This window comes from Giraffa tippelskirchi, chromosome X (genome assembly GCF_054371585.1).
Source record: "Giraffa tippelskirchi isolate mGirTip1 chromosome X, T2T-mGirTip1v1.2.pri, whole genome shotgun sequence".
Classification (NCBI taxonomy): Eukaryota; Metazoa; Chordata; class Mammalia; order Artiodactyla; family Giraffidae; genus Giraffa; species Giraffa tippelskirchi.
The window spans coordinates 23,588,401-23,601,751 of NC_137289.1; the positions used below are offsets into that span (position 1 = coordinate 23,588,401).

Here is a 13,351-nt window from a genome sequence, read left to right on the forward strand (position 1 = left end):
TATAGCAGAAGGGGACTATAGCCAAGCTGACTCCTGGTTGGAGACTATTTCCACAATATCATGATGCTTCAAGTCAAAGCTTAAAATGTGTTTGGTTTGTAGCTTTGCTTAAACCTTGGATTTAAAAAATGAGCATGATATAGCCTAAATTAGCACACAGTTTTGATGAACTCACATTTTTAAGCTAACAGCCAACTAGAAACCAAATACAATAACAATATTAGTATCAGAGTAGATAAGGGATATATTATTAAAATCAAGTGTAAGATAACAGCATTCAGGTTTCCTAGGATATTTTATGAATCACAAACACTGCTACTACATATTTTAGGGTCACTAAAATTACTTTCTAAAATAATATTTGAAACTAGACTAAATTACTAAGAAAATTTCTTTCAGGTAAACAAAAGAACACACTACTGGAAGAGGAGCTTAAAGAGGTTTAATAGCTTTCTTATCTATCTCATTCCCTGAAAAATGTGTCCAACAGTAACTTCACAGTTTGAATATTACAAATGAAAAAAGGGAAGAAATAGGGAAATCCATCCATTTCTGGAATCATGGATTGAGTTTTGGAAGGTGATTTGATCTTGTAATCTTTTTTGCTGGTCCTCTCTTGGCATTTACCATCTTCTGATTAGCAGGATTATATCTTCCTGTTTTCACTGGATTCTCTTTCATTCTACGCAGATTCACTGGTTGTCTTTTAGAAGAGTGGTGTGAGCCAGAGGGCTGAGACATTTTAGCTAGATACATACGACGTTCATCCTTCACCTTGTGGTAAGCCTTTGATTCTCGTTCCAGTCTAAGTGCATACTCTCTCACTTGATTTTCAAGGCTCCTTTTTTCTTTTTCTAGCTGTTTAAGTAATGTACTTAATGATTCCACTGACATCCGCTCATAGACACGAATAGAAGATAGTCTATCTGAAGGATTTCCACGGATTTTTTCCATTTTCTCTCTGAGACTAGCAATTTGCTTTTCTAGTTGATCATTCAGTTCAAGTTGTGCCTCATAACGGGTTTTCCATTCACTGCCTTCATGGTTAGAATTGAGTTTGTCTTCCAGTTCCACTATCTTTTGTCTTATGTCAAGTATTGAGATTTGCACTAAGTCTTTCATATGGATTTCTTCCAATAACTCCAGTTTAAGGTGGTCAGTGCTCATACCTTCGAAGTTATCACCTCCTCCGTCCCCCATAGTGTCAGCTCAAGAGCTCTCCCACACCATTCCCTTCAGCACAGCCTACAGCAGAAGACTTGAAGGGACACTAGGAAGCTAGGGAGGACAAAGTGTTGTCATGAGCTGTTGCTATGGTGAACTGATTCTTAGAATCCTAGGTTGAATTTCTTTCCCTTAGCACTTTGAATATGTCATAAGACTGCCTTCTTGTCTCCACTGTTTCTGATTAGAAATCAGCTGTTAATTTTATTGTGGTTTCTTTATATATGGCCTATAATTTTCTTCTCGCTGTTTTCGGGCTTCTCTCTTTGGCTTGGGGTTTCAGTAGTTTTTCTATGATCTCTAGCTGTAAATATCTTTGAGTTTGTGTTACTCGGAATTCATTGAGCTTCTTGGATGTGTAATCTTTGAAATCTGAGAAGTTTTCATCCAATGTTTCTTCAAATACTTTTTATGTTCCTTTTTTCTCCACTCCTCTTTTGGAACTTCCATCATGCATATGTTGTGTGTTCGATGGTGTCTCAGTGGCCCTTGAGGTTCTTCAATTCTCTTCATTCTTTTCACTTTCTGTTTGTTAGATTGCTGTTGTTGTTGTTTAGTCACTAAGTTGTGTCCAACTCTTTTGCGACTCTTGTGACCCCATGGAGACACAGGTTCAATCCCTGGGTCAGGAAGATCCCCTGGAGGAGGACATGGCAACCCACTCCACTATTCTTGCCTGGGAAATCCCATGGACAGAGGAGCATGGAAGGGTACAATCCATGGGGTCCCAAAGAGTCAGACACGACTGAACAACTAAACAACAACAATGACAACAATTTGAAGTCTTTATGTACTAAATCTGTCACCTAGGCCCTCTTAGAGACAATTTATATAAGCTTCTTTTTTTTTCCATGTAAGGGCTGCTTCTTGTTTCATTGTTTTTTAATTTTAATTTTTTGTTTTTGTTTAGTGATGTGCTTGGACTAATTATGTAGTGTCTATTTCTCCTGTAGTGTGTGAGAACTGCAATCTGTGCTCAGTTGTTTTTTAAAAATTATAGTTCTTATTTTTAATTTCTTTTTTCCCTTGTTCTCATTTTTAAGCCTAGATACCTGGAGTTAATCCTTGGGTTACCATAGTTTAGTGGTCAGCCAACTATTGGTCCAAGATTTTGTTTAAACACTTTGAGCCAGTAAGATTGTATATTTGTCAGGTCAAGTTGATTGATCATGTTGTTCAATCTTCTATATGCTTAACTGTTTTTTATTTGCCTTTTATGCCAATTAATGGGGGAGATGTGTATGAATCTCCCAATCTGATTGTGAATTTTTGAAATTTCTTCTTTTAGTTCTGTCACTTTTTATATATTTTCTGACTCTGTTATTTAGGGTACATGTAAATTTAAGATTGCTATCATTTCATATTGAATCAAATCTTCTGTCATTATGGAAAGTCCCTGTTTATAATGCCAGTTCCCTTAAACTCTATTCTGTCTGATATTCACATAGTTATCCTGATTTGTTGTTTGGATGATATTGTTTTGTTATTTGTTTATTTTTGACCATTTTGTATCATGTCATTTAAAATGTATTTCTTGAAAATAAAATGTGTTTCTTGCAAGCAACATGTGGCTGATTTTCATAAATTGAACTATATTTTTAATTGGAATATTAATCCAATTACTATAATTATTGACACATTAAAGTTTATGTCTGCCATCCTTCTGTTTGTTTCTTGTCTGTCATATCTGTTGTTTCCTTTTTTTCCTTTTCTTGTCTACTTTTGGATTTATGAAGTTTCTTTTAAATAAACTTTTAATTTTGGAATAATTTTCGATTCACAGAAAAGTGGCAAAGTAATACAGAAAGTTTCCATACACCCTTCACTCAGTTTCAAATTCCTGTAATGCTATCATTTGTTGAAACTTTTAAAATAGCATTGTTAACTAAACTTCAGATGTTCTTATTTCACTAGTTTTTCCATTCATGTTCTTTATCTGCTTCAGGATCTGATCATCACTACCACATTGCACTTAGTTATCCTGTCTTCTTAATCTCCTCTAATTGGTGACAGTTTTTCGGTCTTTGTTTTTCATGACCTTAACAATTTTGAGCAGAATTTGTCATATATTAAGTAAAATATCCTTCAGTTTGGCTTTCTCTGATGTTTTTCTCATGATTAGATTGGGATATTGGGCTTTGGGAAAGAATACCTCAGAGATGAAATTCCTTTCTAATCACATCATATCAAAGGGTACATGTTATCAACATGACTTATCATTGGTCACATTAACCTTGACTAAAGTGGTGCCTGTTAGGTTACTCCACAGTAAAGTTACTATTTTTTCCCTTCCCATACTCTATTATTTTAAAGTGAGTCACTAAGTATAATGTGTTTTTTATTATTCTAGTTTCCATCTTTTAGTTTACTAGTAATACATTCTTTTTCTTAACCATTAAATATTTTTCTTCCAGTTTTATTGAGATACAATGGATACATAGGACTGTATAAGTTTAAGGTATACAGCATAATGATTTGACTTACATACATCATGAAATTATTATCACAATAAATTTATTGAACATCAATTATCTCATATAGATACAAAATTAAAGAATTAGAAAAACAGTTTTTTGTGTGTGTGATAAGAACTCTGAGGATTCACTGTTAATGAACTTTTGTACATACAGCAATGCTAATTATATTTATCATGTTGATATTACATCCCTAGTGCCTATTTATCTTACAGCTGAGAGCTTGTACTTTTTGACTGCCTTTATCCAATTCCTTCTTTCCCCACCCCTTGCCTCTGGTAACCACAAATTTGACCTCTTTTTTCTATGAGTTTGTTTTTGAAGCATAATTGGCCTACTACACTGTGTTACTGCCTGTTACACAACATAGTGATTCACTATTTTGGTACATTTCAAAATGATCACCAAGATAAGTCTAGTTATTGATATGATATGTCACCATACAAAGATATTAGAGTTATTGACTGTATTCTTCACACTGTACATATCATACTATGACCTTTATTTTGCAGATGGAAGTTTGTACCTCTTAATTTCCATCACCTATTTCTTTTCTCCTCCCATCCCTCTCCCCTCTGGTAACAACTTGTTTGTTCTCTGTATCTATTACTGTTTCTGTTTTGGTATGTTTGTTTATGTATTTTGTTTTTTTATATTTGACAGATAAGTGAAATTATACAATATTTGTCTGTCTTTCTCTGTCTGACATTTCACTTAGCATAATACTCTCTTGTTGTTTAGTTGCTGCATTATGTACGACTCTTTTGCAACCCCATGGATTGTAGCTCACCAGGATCCTCTGTCCATGGGATTTCCCAGGCAAGAATACTGAAATGGGTTGCCATTTCCATCTCCAGGGGATCTTGCTGAAACAGGGATTGAACCTGCGGCTCTTGCATTGGCAGGCAGGTTCTTTACCACTGAGCCAGCAAGGAAGCCCATAATACCCTCTAGGTCCATCCATATTGTTGTAAATGGCAAGATTTAATTCTTTTCTTGGCTGAGTAACACTCCATTGTATGTGTGTGTATATATATATACATCCCACATCTTCTGTATCCATTCATCTATCAATGCACAGTTAGGTTGCTTCTGTGTCTTGGCTATTTTAAATAATGCCACAATGAACATAAGGGTGCATAGATCTTTCCTAATTAATGTTTTTGTTTTCATCAGATAAATACCCAGAAGTGGAATTACTGGATTGTATGGTAGTTCTACTTTTAGTTTTTTGAGGAATTTCCATACTATTTTCTATAATGGCTTCCCCAATTTACATTCCCATCAACAGTGCAAAAAGGTTTCCTTTTCTCCATGACCTTGGCAACACTTGGTATTTGTTGTCTTTTTTGATAAAAGCCATTCTGACAGGTGTGAGGTGTTATTTCTTTGTGATTTTAATTAGCATTTCCCCAGTGATTAGTGAGGACTTCCCAGGTGGCTCAGTGGTAAGGAATCCGCCTGCCAATGCAGGAGACACAGGTTCGATCGCTGGGTCAGGAAAATTCCCTGGAGAAGGAAATGGCAACTCATTCCAGTATTCTTGCCTCAGAAATCCCATGGACAGAGGAGCCTGGCAGGCTATAGTCCATGGGGTCACAAAGAGTTGAATATGACTGAAGTGACTGAGCACCCATGCACGCATGGTGACTGGTGATAGTGAGTGTCTTTTCATGTGCTTGCTGGCCATCTGTATGTCTTCTTTGCAAAAATGTTTACTCAGATCCTCTACCTATTTTTTAATCAGGTTGTTTGTTTTTTTGATGTTGAGTTACATTAATTCTTTGTATGTTTTGGATATTAACCCTTTATCTGATATATTGTTTGAAAATATCTTCTCCCATTCAGTAGGTGGCCTTTGCTGCTTGATAGTTTCCTTCACTATGCAAAAACCTTCAGTTTGATGTAGTCCCATTTGTTTATTTTTGCTTTTGTTTCCCTTGCCTGAGGAAATATACTCAAAAAAAAATTACTAAGACTGATGTCAAAGAGCTTACTGCCTTTTTTGTTTAAGAAGTTTTATGGTAAAAAAAAAAAAGAAGTTTTATGGTTTAAGGTCTTACATTTAAGTCTTAAACTGTTGTGAATTAATTTTTTCATATGGTGTGAGAAAGTAGTCCAGTTTGATTCCTTAGCATGTAGCTGTCCAGTTTTCCCAATACCAGTTACTGAAGAGGTTGTTTTTTTCCCTATTGTATATTCTTGCCTCCTATATTGTAGATTAATTGCCCATATAAGTGTGGGTTCATTTCTGGGCACTCTATTCTATTCCATTGATTTGTGTGTCTGTTTTGTACTAGTATCATACTGCTTTGTTGACTGTAACTGTTGTATAGTTTGAAATTAGGGACCGTCATACCTCCAGTTTTGTTATTCTTTCTTAAAGTTGTTTTGTCTATCCAGGGTAATTTTTGTTTCCATAAAAATTTTAGAATTATTTGTTCTGCTTCTGTGAAAATTGTCGTTGGTATTTGATAGGGATTACATTGAATCTGTAGGTTGCCTTGGCTAATATGATCATTTTGATAATATTAATTCTTCCAATCTATGAGCATAGTACATCTTTCCATTCATTTGAGTCCTCTTCAATTTCTTTCACCAGTACCTTATACTTTTCCAAGTACAGTTCTTTTACCTCTTTAGGTAGGTTTATTGCAGGTATCTTATTCTTTTTGATGCAATTGTAAATGGAATTGTTTTCTTAATTTCTCTCTCTGATTATTTGTTGTTAGTGTATAGAAATGTCTCAGATTTCTGTGCATTAATTTTGTATCTTGCAACTTTACTAAGTTCATCATGAATTCTAGTAGTTTATTGGTGGCATCTTTAGGATTTCTATGTGTAGTATCATGTCATCTGAAGACAGTGACAGTTTTAGTTCTTCTTTCCCAATTTAGACTCCTTTTATTTCTTTTTCTTGTTTGCTATGGCTAGGCCTTCCAATATTATGTTGAATAAAAGTGATGAGAATGGACATCCTTGTCTTGTTCCTGATCTTAGAGGAAATGCTTTCAGCTTTTCACTGTTGAGTATAATGTTAGCTGTGGGTTGGTCATACATGGCCTTTATTATGCTGAGGTATGTTCCCTCTATACCTTCTTTGTTGCGAGTTTTTTTTTTTTTTTTTAGCCGAATATACTTTATTTTTTTCTGTGCTGGGTCCTTCTTGCTGCACAAGCTTTTCTCTAGTTGTGGACAGCAGGGGCTACTCTCTAGCTGAAGTGTGCAAATTTCTCAGTGCAGTAGTTTCTCTTATTGTGGAGCAGGGCCTATAGGGCACTCAGGCTTTGGTAGTTGCAGCATATGGGCTCAGTAGTTGTGGCTCCCAATCTCTAGAGCACAGCTTCAATAGTTGTGGGACACAGCCTTAGTTGCTCACGGCATGTGGGATCGTCTCAGATCAGGGATCGAACCTGAGTCTCCTGCATTGGCAGGTGGATTCTTTACCACTGAGCCACCAGGGAAGCCCAAGAGAGTTGTTTATTTTTGATTTTTATTTTTTTAATCATAAGTTGATGTTTAATTTTGTTGAAAGCTTTTTCTATATCTATCAAGATGATCATATGTTTTCCTTCAATTTGTTAATATGGTGTATCACATTAATTGATTTATGGATATTAAACCATCCTTGCACCCGTGGAATAAATTTCGGAATATTTGCATCTATGTTCATCAGTTATATTGGCTTGCAATTTTCTGTTTTTGTGACATCTTTGGTTTTGGTGTCACATATATATATATGAAAATTTTAAATTACTGATTTCTTAAGTTCAAATGCATTTTAACTCCTGCATTTTTACTCCATCCTCCTCCACCATTTAACATTTTTAATGTCATTTTTTACATGTTTGTTGTTTTGTGTATTCCTTAATTACTTGCTGTGGATATAGATGATTTTATTACCTTTGTCTAATACCTTCCTAATACCTTTATACATGGTTGATTTTCTACCTTTAACTATATATTTGCCTTTACCAATGAAATTTTTCCATTCAAAATTTTCATGTTTCTAGTGTGGTCTTTTCTTTTTCCTGTAGAGAAGTCCCTTTAAATTTTCTTATAAAGCTGGTTTGATGATGCTGAACTCAGCATTTGCTTCCCTGACAAATTTGTGATCTCTCTAGCAAGTCTGAATGAAAGCCTTGCCAGGTAGGGTATTCTTGGTTGTAGGCTTTCCCCCTCCATCACTTTAAATATATCATGCCACTCCCTTCTTGCCTGCAGAGTTTCTACTGAAAAGTCAGTTGATAGCCTTGTGAGAGTTCCCTTGTATATAATTTGTGCTTTTTCCTTGCTGTTTTTAATAGTCCCTATCTTTAATTTTTTTGCCATTTTAATTATACTGTAATTATACTATAGTCCTCTTTGGTTTGATTCTGTTTAGGACTCTCTATGCTTCCTGTATTGGGATGTCTCTCTTCTTTCCCAAGTTAAGGAAATTTTTAGTTTACTATGCCTTCAAATATGCTTTCTGCCCCTTTCTCTCTCTCTTCTCCTTTTGGGACCCTTATAATGCAAATATTAGTATGCTTGATGTTGTCCCAGAATTCTCTTAAACTGCCCTCATTTCTTTTTATTCTTTATTCTTTTTTTCTGTTTAGCATCCATGATTTCCACTACTCTTGTCTTCCAGCTTAGTGATCCGTACCTCTGTATCATCTAATCTACCATGGATTCCTCCTAGTGTATATTTTATTTCAGTTATTGTATTCTTCATCTCTGTTTGGCTCTTCTTTATATTTTCTAACACTTTGTCAAAATTTCTAACTTCTCATTCTGTTCATCCAATCTTTTCCTGAGTTTTTGAACATCTTTACAACAATTGCCTTGAATTCTTTATTGGGTAGATTGCTTATTCTGCCACTTAGTTCTTCTTCTGGGGTTTTATCTTGTTCTTTCATTTGGAAAATATTCCCCTGTTGCCTCATTTTGCCTAAGTTGCTGTTTTTATCTCTATGTATTTGGTAAGTTGGTTATGCTTCCAGACCTTGGATAAATGACCTTTTGTAGAAGGCATCCTATATGTTCTAACAGCACAATCCTCTCTGTTCACCAGAGCTATATGCTCTAGGAATGCCTCTTGTATGGGCTGCATGAGTCCTTCTGTTGTGCTGAGCTATACTATTATGCATGATCTGGTAGATGTGTTTGCCCTCACTCTGTTTAGTTACTGCTGTGCCTGGTGCAAAGGCTTGCTAGCCTTGGGTGGGTGGCATCAGGTCATGAGGTGGCTTTCTGCAGGGCCCCAAGTGTCCTGGATCCAGTGTCAGCCCACTTGTGTGTGGGACTAGATTCCAGAGCAACTGTCTGAGGGGCCCAAGTTGTCCCAGAGCTGGTATTCAGGCCTTCTGTGGTTGGGCTAGTTCCTGACATGGCAGGCTGCATGGTTGTGGTAGTCTTGAGGCTGATACCTGCCCATTGGTGGGTGAGATCAGGTCTTAGGTCGAGTGTTGGTCTACTGGTGGGCAAAGCTGGTCCTGGGGTCTCTGGCTGCAAGGCCCAGGTGCCCTAGAGCTGGCATCAGTACACTGGTGGGCAAGACTGAAGCCCAGGGTGTCCTAGGACTAGTGTTAGCTCACTGGAGGGTAGAGCTGGTCCCAGGGTTTCTGGCTGCATGGTCCTAGTGGTCCCAGAGTTGTTCGACCTGCTGGTGGGTGGGGCTAGGCCCAGGAGGTCCTGGAGCTGGTGCCTGCCCACTACTGTGTGACGCTGGTCCCAAGGCTAGTGCTGGCCCAGTGGTAGACTGAACTGGATCACAAGTTCTCTGGTTGCAGGGCCCTGGATGTCTCAGAGCTTAGGCCGGTGCACTGGTGTGCAAGGCTGTGTCTGGGTCCTCTGGTGGATGGGATCCTGTACTGTGGCAGCTGTGGATTCAGGAGGTCTTAAGCCAGCAGGCCTGCTGGTGGATGTGGCTATGTCCCTGCCAAGCTAGTTGCTTGGCCTGAGTTGTCCTAGTACTGGGTTCTGACAGGCTGGTAACAAGCTGGAGGGAGGATCCCCAAATGGGTCTTGCCTGCACTAGAGTCCTTACGATAGAATGAGCTCCCCTAAATAGTTGCCATCAGTGTCTGTGTCCCCAGGGTGAGCTGCAGCTGCCCCCTGCCTTTTCGGGAGGTGCTCCAAGATCAGCAGGTAGGTCCCACCCAGGCTTCTTTCAAATTACTTCTTCTGCCTGGGTCCCGGAACCGATGATATTTTGCCTGTGCCCTTTATGGATGAATAGAATCTCTACTTCCAACAGCTCTCTGGCTCTACTGAAATTAAACTCTGCTTTTCTTCAGAGCAAGACGTTCTGGGGATTGCCTTCTCAGTGCAGGACCGTTGGACTGGGGAGCCCGATGTCGGGGTCAGATCCTTCACTCCTTTAGGAGAACCTCTGCAATTCTTATTATCCTCTATGCTGCATCTCTACCCCTCCTACCCATCTCATTGTGGTTTCTTCTTTATAGCTTTAGTTTTAGAAGATCTTTTCTATGAGTCTTCAGGTCTTTCTCATCAATAGTTGCTCTGTGAATAGCTGTCATTTTCGTGTGGGAGGAGGTGAACTTGGGGTTTTCCTACTCTGTCATCTTGGCCACTCTCCTAGCAACACTTTCTTTTATTACTCTTTTAGTTGTTAACCTAAAAAATTACAACATGCATTCTTGACTAAAGCCTACCTGCAATTAGTACTTTTACCACTGCTTGTAAGCACCTTTCAACATTTTAAGTCACTTCATTCCCTTTTAAGTTGAGTTATTGTCATGTGCAATTAATGTCATGAATTTTAATTCACTGTTTTTTTTTAAACCCAGACATTTTTATTTTTATTTTTTTTTAATGTATAACCACGCCTGACTGACTTGTTTTATTGGAGAAGAGGACGTGGAGTTAACAATGTGAATGAAGACAGTTGGGACCTGAGGTTGGGAAGAACACCCTCCCCTCCCCATACAAGCCCACTGCCCCAAATAAAAAATAACCAACTATGGGAGAGCAGCTGAGACAGCGACTGGGGGGCAGGGGAAGGACCATGCGTGTGCTGGGAGGGCCCAGACACAGCAGCTGCATGAATACGTGAGTATAAGTCTCTGAATCTTCCATGTAGGTTTGTATAAATATATAGATACGCTGTTCACTTGTCTCCCCTTCTCTTTCTTTTGCTCCGTGCTGCGTGCCGCGGTCCCAGCTCCTCTTTCCAAAAACAGTGGTTAGATGCCACGAAGTAGGTGGCAATGCCTTAACCGTATGCGTGTTGTCAGGCCCGAGAGCCTCTTCCATCCTTGTCAAGGGGAGTGCTAACCTTCTCTCCTTTCATACAACACTAAACCCAGACATTTTTAAAAAAATTTGAAACAATCTCAAATCTACAGAAAAGTTTCAAGTACACTACAGAAACTTTTTTCCCTGAACCTTTTATGTGTAAGTCACTGATATGATTTCAAAATATTTCCATGTGTATTTCAAAGAAAGCAAAGACCATTCTCTTACAAAATTAAATACAACAATCAAATCAGAAAATTAACATTGATACATCATTAATATTCAGTATTCAAATCCTGTTCAAGTTGCTGATTTTGCCAATAATATCCTTTATAGCCAAAGAATACAATTCAGAACAAAGCATTGCATTTTTTTGGTCATGTCTATTTAGTGTTCTTCAACCTGCAACAGTTCCTCTCTTTCCTTGACTTTCATGACCTTGACATTTGCGAATTATTATTTTGTAAATGTCCCGGTTATTTCATAAAATATCCCACAACTTGGGTTTATCTCATATTTCCTCATGATCATATTAGTTTATAATTTTTTGGCAGGAATATCACTGAAGTGATGCTTTGATCTTTCATTACATTAAGGTGGTATCTTCTGGGCTATACACATCTATTTAGCCCCAGTTCCTAATCAAACTACTTACTCATTCATTCAGGTCAATATGAACTCACAATTTCTTACTTTATTCAATGGGTTTTAATCTAATACTATCATTATTTACTGTAATTTTCAAATTTAGCCAGTGGGAGCCCTTTTAGGGAACTTCTGTATCCTACTGATGTTTCCCCATCTTTCTTTGAGCAATTCTTTACTTTTAGGGACAAAAACACATTTTGAGCTGCTTATTCTCAGTCCATAGTTTACACCAGGCTTCACTCTTGATGTTGTAAACAAGGGATTTATTTTTTTTGCTCTGGCAAGCGCTCAAGGTAGGGATGGATCATCTTAATTAGATTAGAGATTGAGACTGACATTCAGTCGTTATGAGGGTTGATCGGTTTCCCATTCCCTTTTACCCCTAGGTAATGGCTATTTGGGGGAATCAGCTGAAATTCTGTGGTGTTTATCAGGGCTCCTCCTCCTTCATGGGTGCTCAACTCCAGTCTTAGTCCTCCCCTCTCCACTCCCCTCTTTTACCCCTCTCTGGTCCATGATGTCTCTGAAGTTTCTGCTCAGCTTCTCAGACTTCCAGCCACTATTTTCTGCACTGTTTTCTGCTTGGGTTATTAGCTTCTCAGTTAACAGCTTCCAGACTGGTAAATGCCCTAAAAGAAAAAATGCGGCCAGATGTCTGGCTCATTTCTCTCTATCTAGATTCTCCAGATGGAGAAGGAAATGGCAACCCACTCCAGTGTTCTTGCCTGGAGAATCCCAGGGACGGCAGAACCTGGTGGGCTGCCGTCTATGGGGTCGCACAGAGTCGGACACGACTGAAGCGACTTAGCAGCAGCAGCAGCAGATTCTCCAGAATTTTGCACTCTCAATTCCTTGCTGCCTTGCTGATCCTTCGAAGTGACCAAAAAATGTTTTTTCATGTGTTGAACAGCTTTTGTAGTTGTTCTCAGATAGTAGTCTGAAACAAGTTGTTTCACCACTTATAGAAGCAGAAATTGCATTAAACTCATAAGAGATCACTCTGGCTATTGTTAAGGGGGGCAAGAATGGAAATAAGGAGACTAGGTAGGAGGCTTGATAATTTGATGGCTTGGACACGTGTGAAAATAGAGGTGAAGAGAAGGGACGTAGGTTGAGAGATAAGAGTGAAAAGAAGTAGAGGGAACTACGGGAGACTAATGCCTTTATCTCGCAAAGTGCAGGGAGGGAGGGAAATGCCTCTGGTTTGGTCAAATAAGAAATATATGCTTAAGCATATTATTTAAAGTAAAAAAGATAATCATTAGAGGAAATAATAATAATGTGAAAATTGTATTGCAAAGATGGATGGGAAGTGGGAGTGGTGGAAGTGAACTTAATCTTTATCTTTCATTGCATGTCTGAGGCCTTACAAATAGCTGGGAAAAGAAGAGAAGCAAAAAGCAAAGGAGAAAAGGAAAGATATTCCCATCTGAATGCAGAGTTCCAAAGAATAGCAAGGAGAGATAAGAAAGCCTTCCTCAGAGATCAATGCAAAGAAATAGAGGAAAACAAAAAATGGGAAAGACTAGAGATCTTTTCAAGAAAATTAGAGATATCAAGGGAACATTTCATGCAAAGATGGGCTCGAAAAGGACAGAAATGGAAGGGACCTAACAGAAGCAGAAGATATGAAGAAGAGGTGGCAAGAATACACAGAAGAACTGTACAAAAAAGATCTTCACGACCCAGATAATCACGATGGTGTGATCCCTCACCTAGAGCCAGACATCCTGGAATGTGAAGTCCAGTGGGCCTTAGAAAGC

At 38.2% G+C, this 13,351-nt stretch overlaps 1 protein-coding gene and 1 non-coding gene across 2 annotated transcripts; both read right to left on the reverse strand.

Annotated features, from left to right (window-relative positions):
* Positions 1-427: 427 nt before the first annotated feature.
* LOC145536522 (coiled-coil domain-containing protein 169-like) lies at positions 428-1,200 on the reverse strand. The gene has a single exon (XM_081565915.1). It carries the CDS (start codon positions 1,198-1,200, stop codon positions 559-561), a length of 642 nt encoding a protein of 213 aa, XP_081422041.1. The 3' UTR covers positions 428-558.
* A 9,676-nt stretch (positions 1,201-10,876) lies between these two features.
* Positions 10,877-11,002, reverse strand: LOC145537312 (U6atac minor spliceosomal RNA). The gene has a single exon (XR_014076335.1). It is a non-coding gene; the product is annotated as a U6atac minor spliceosomal RNA (small nuclear RNA).
* Positions 11,003-13,351: the final 2,349 nt, after the last annotated feature.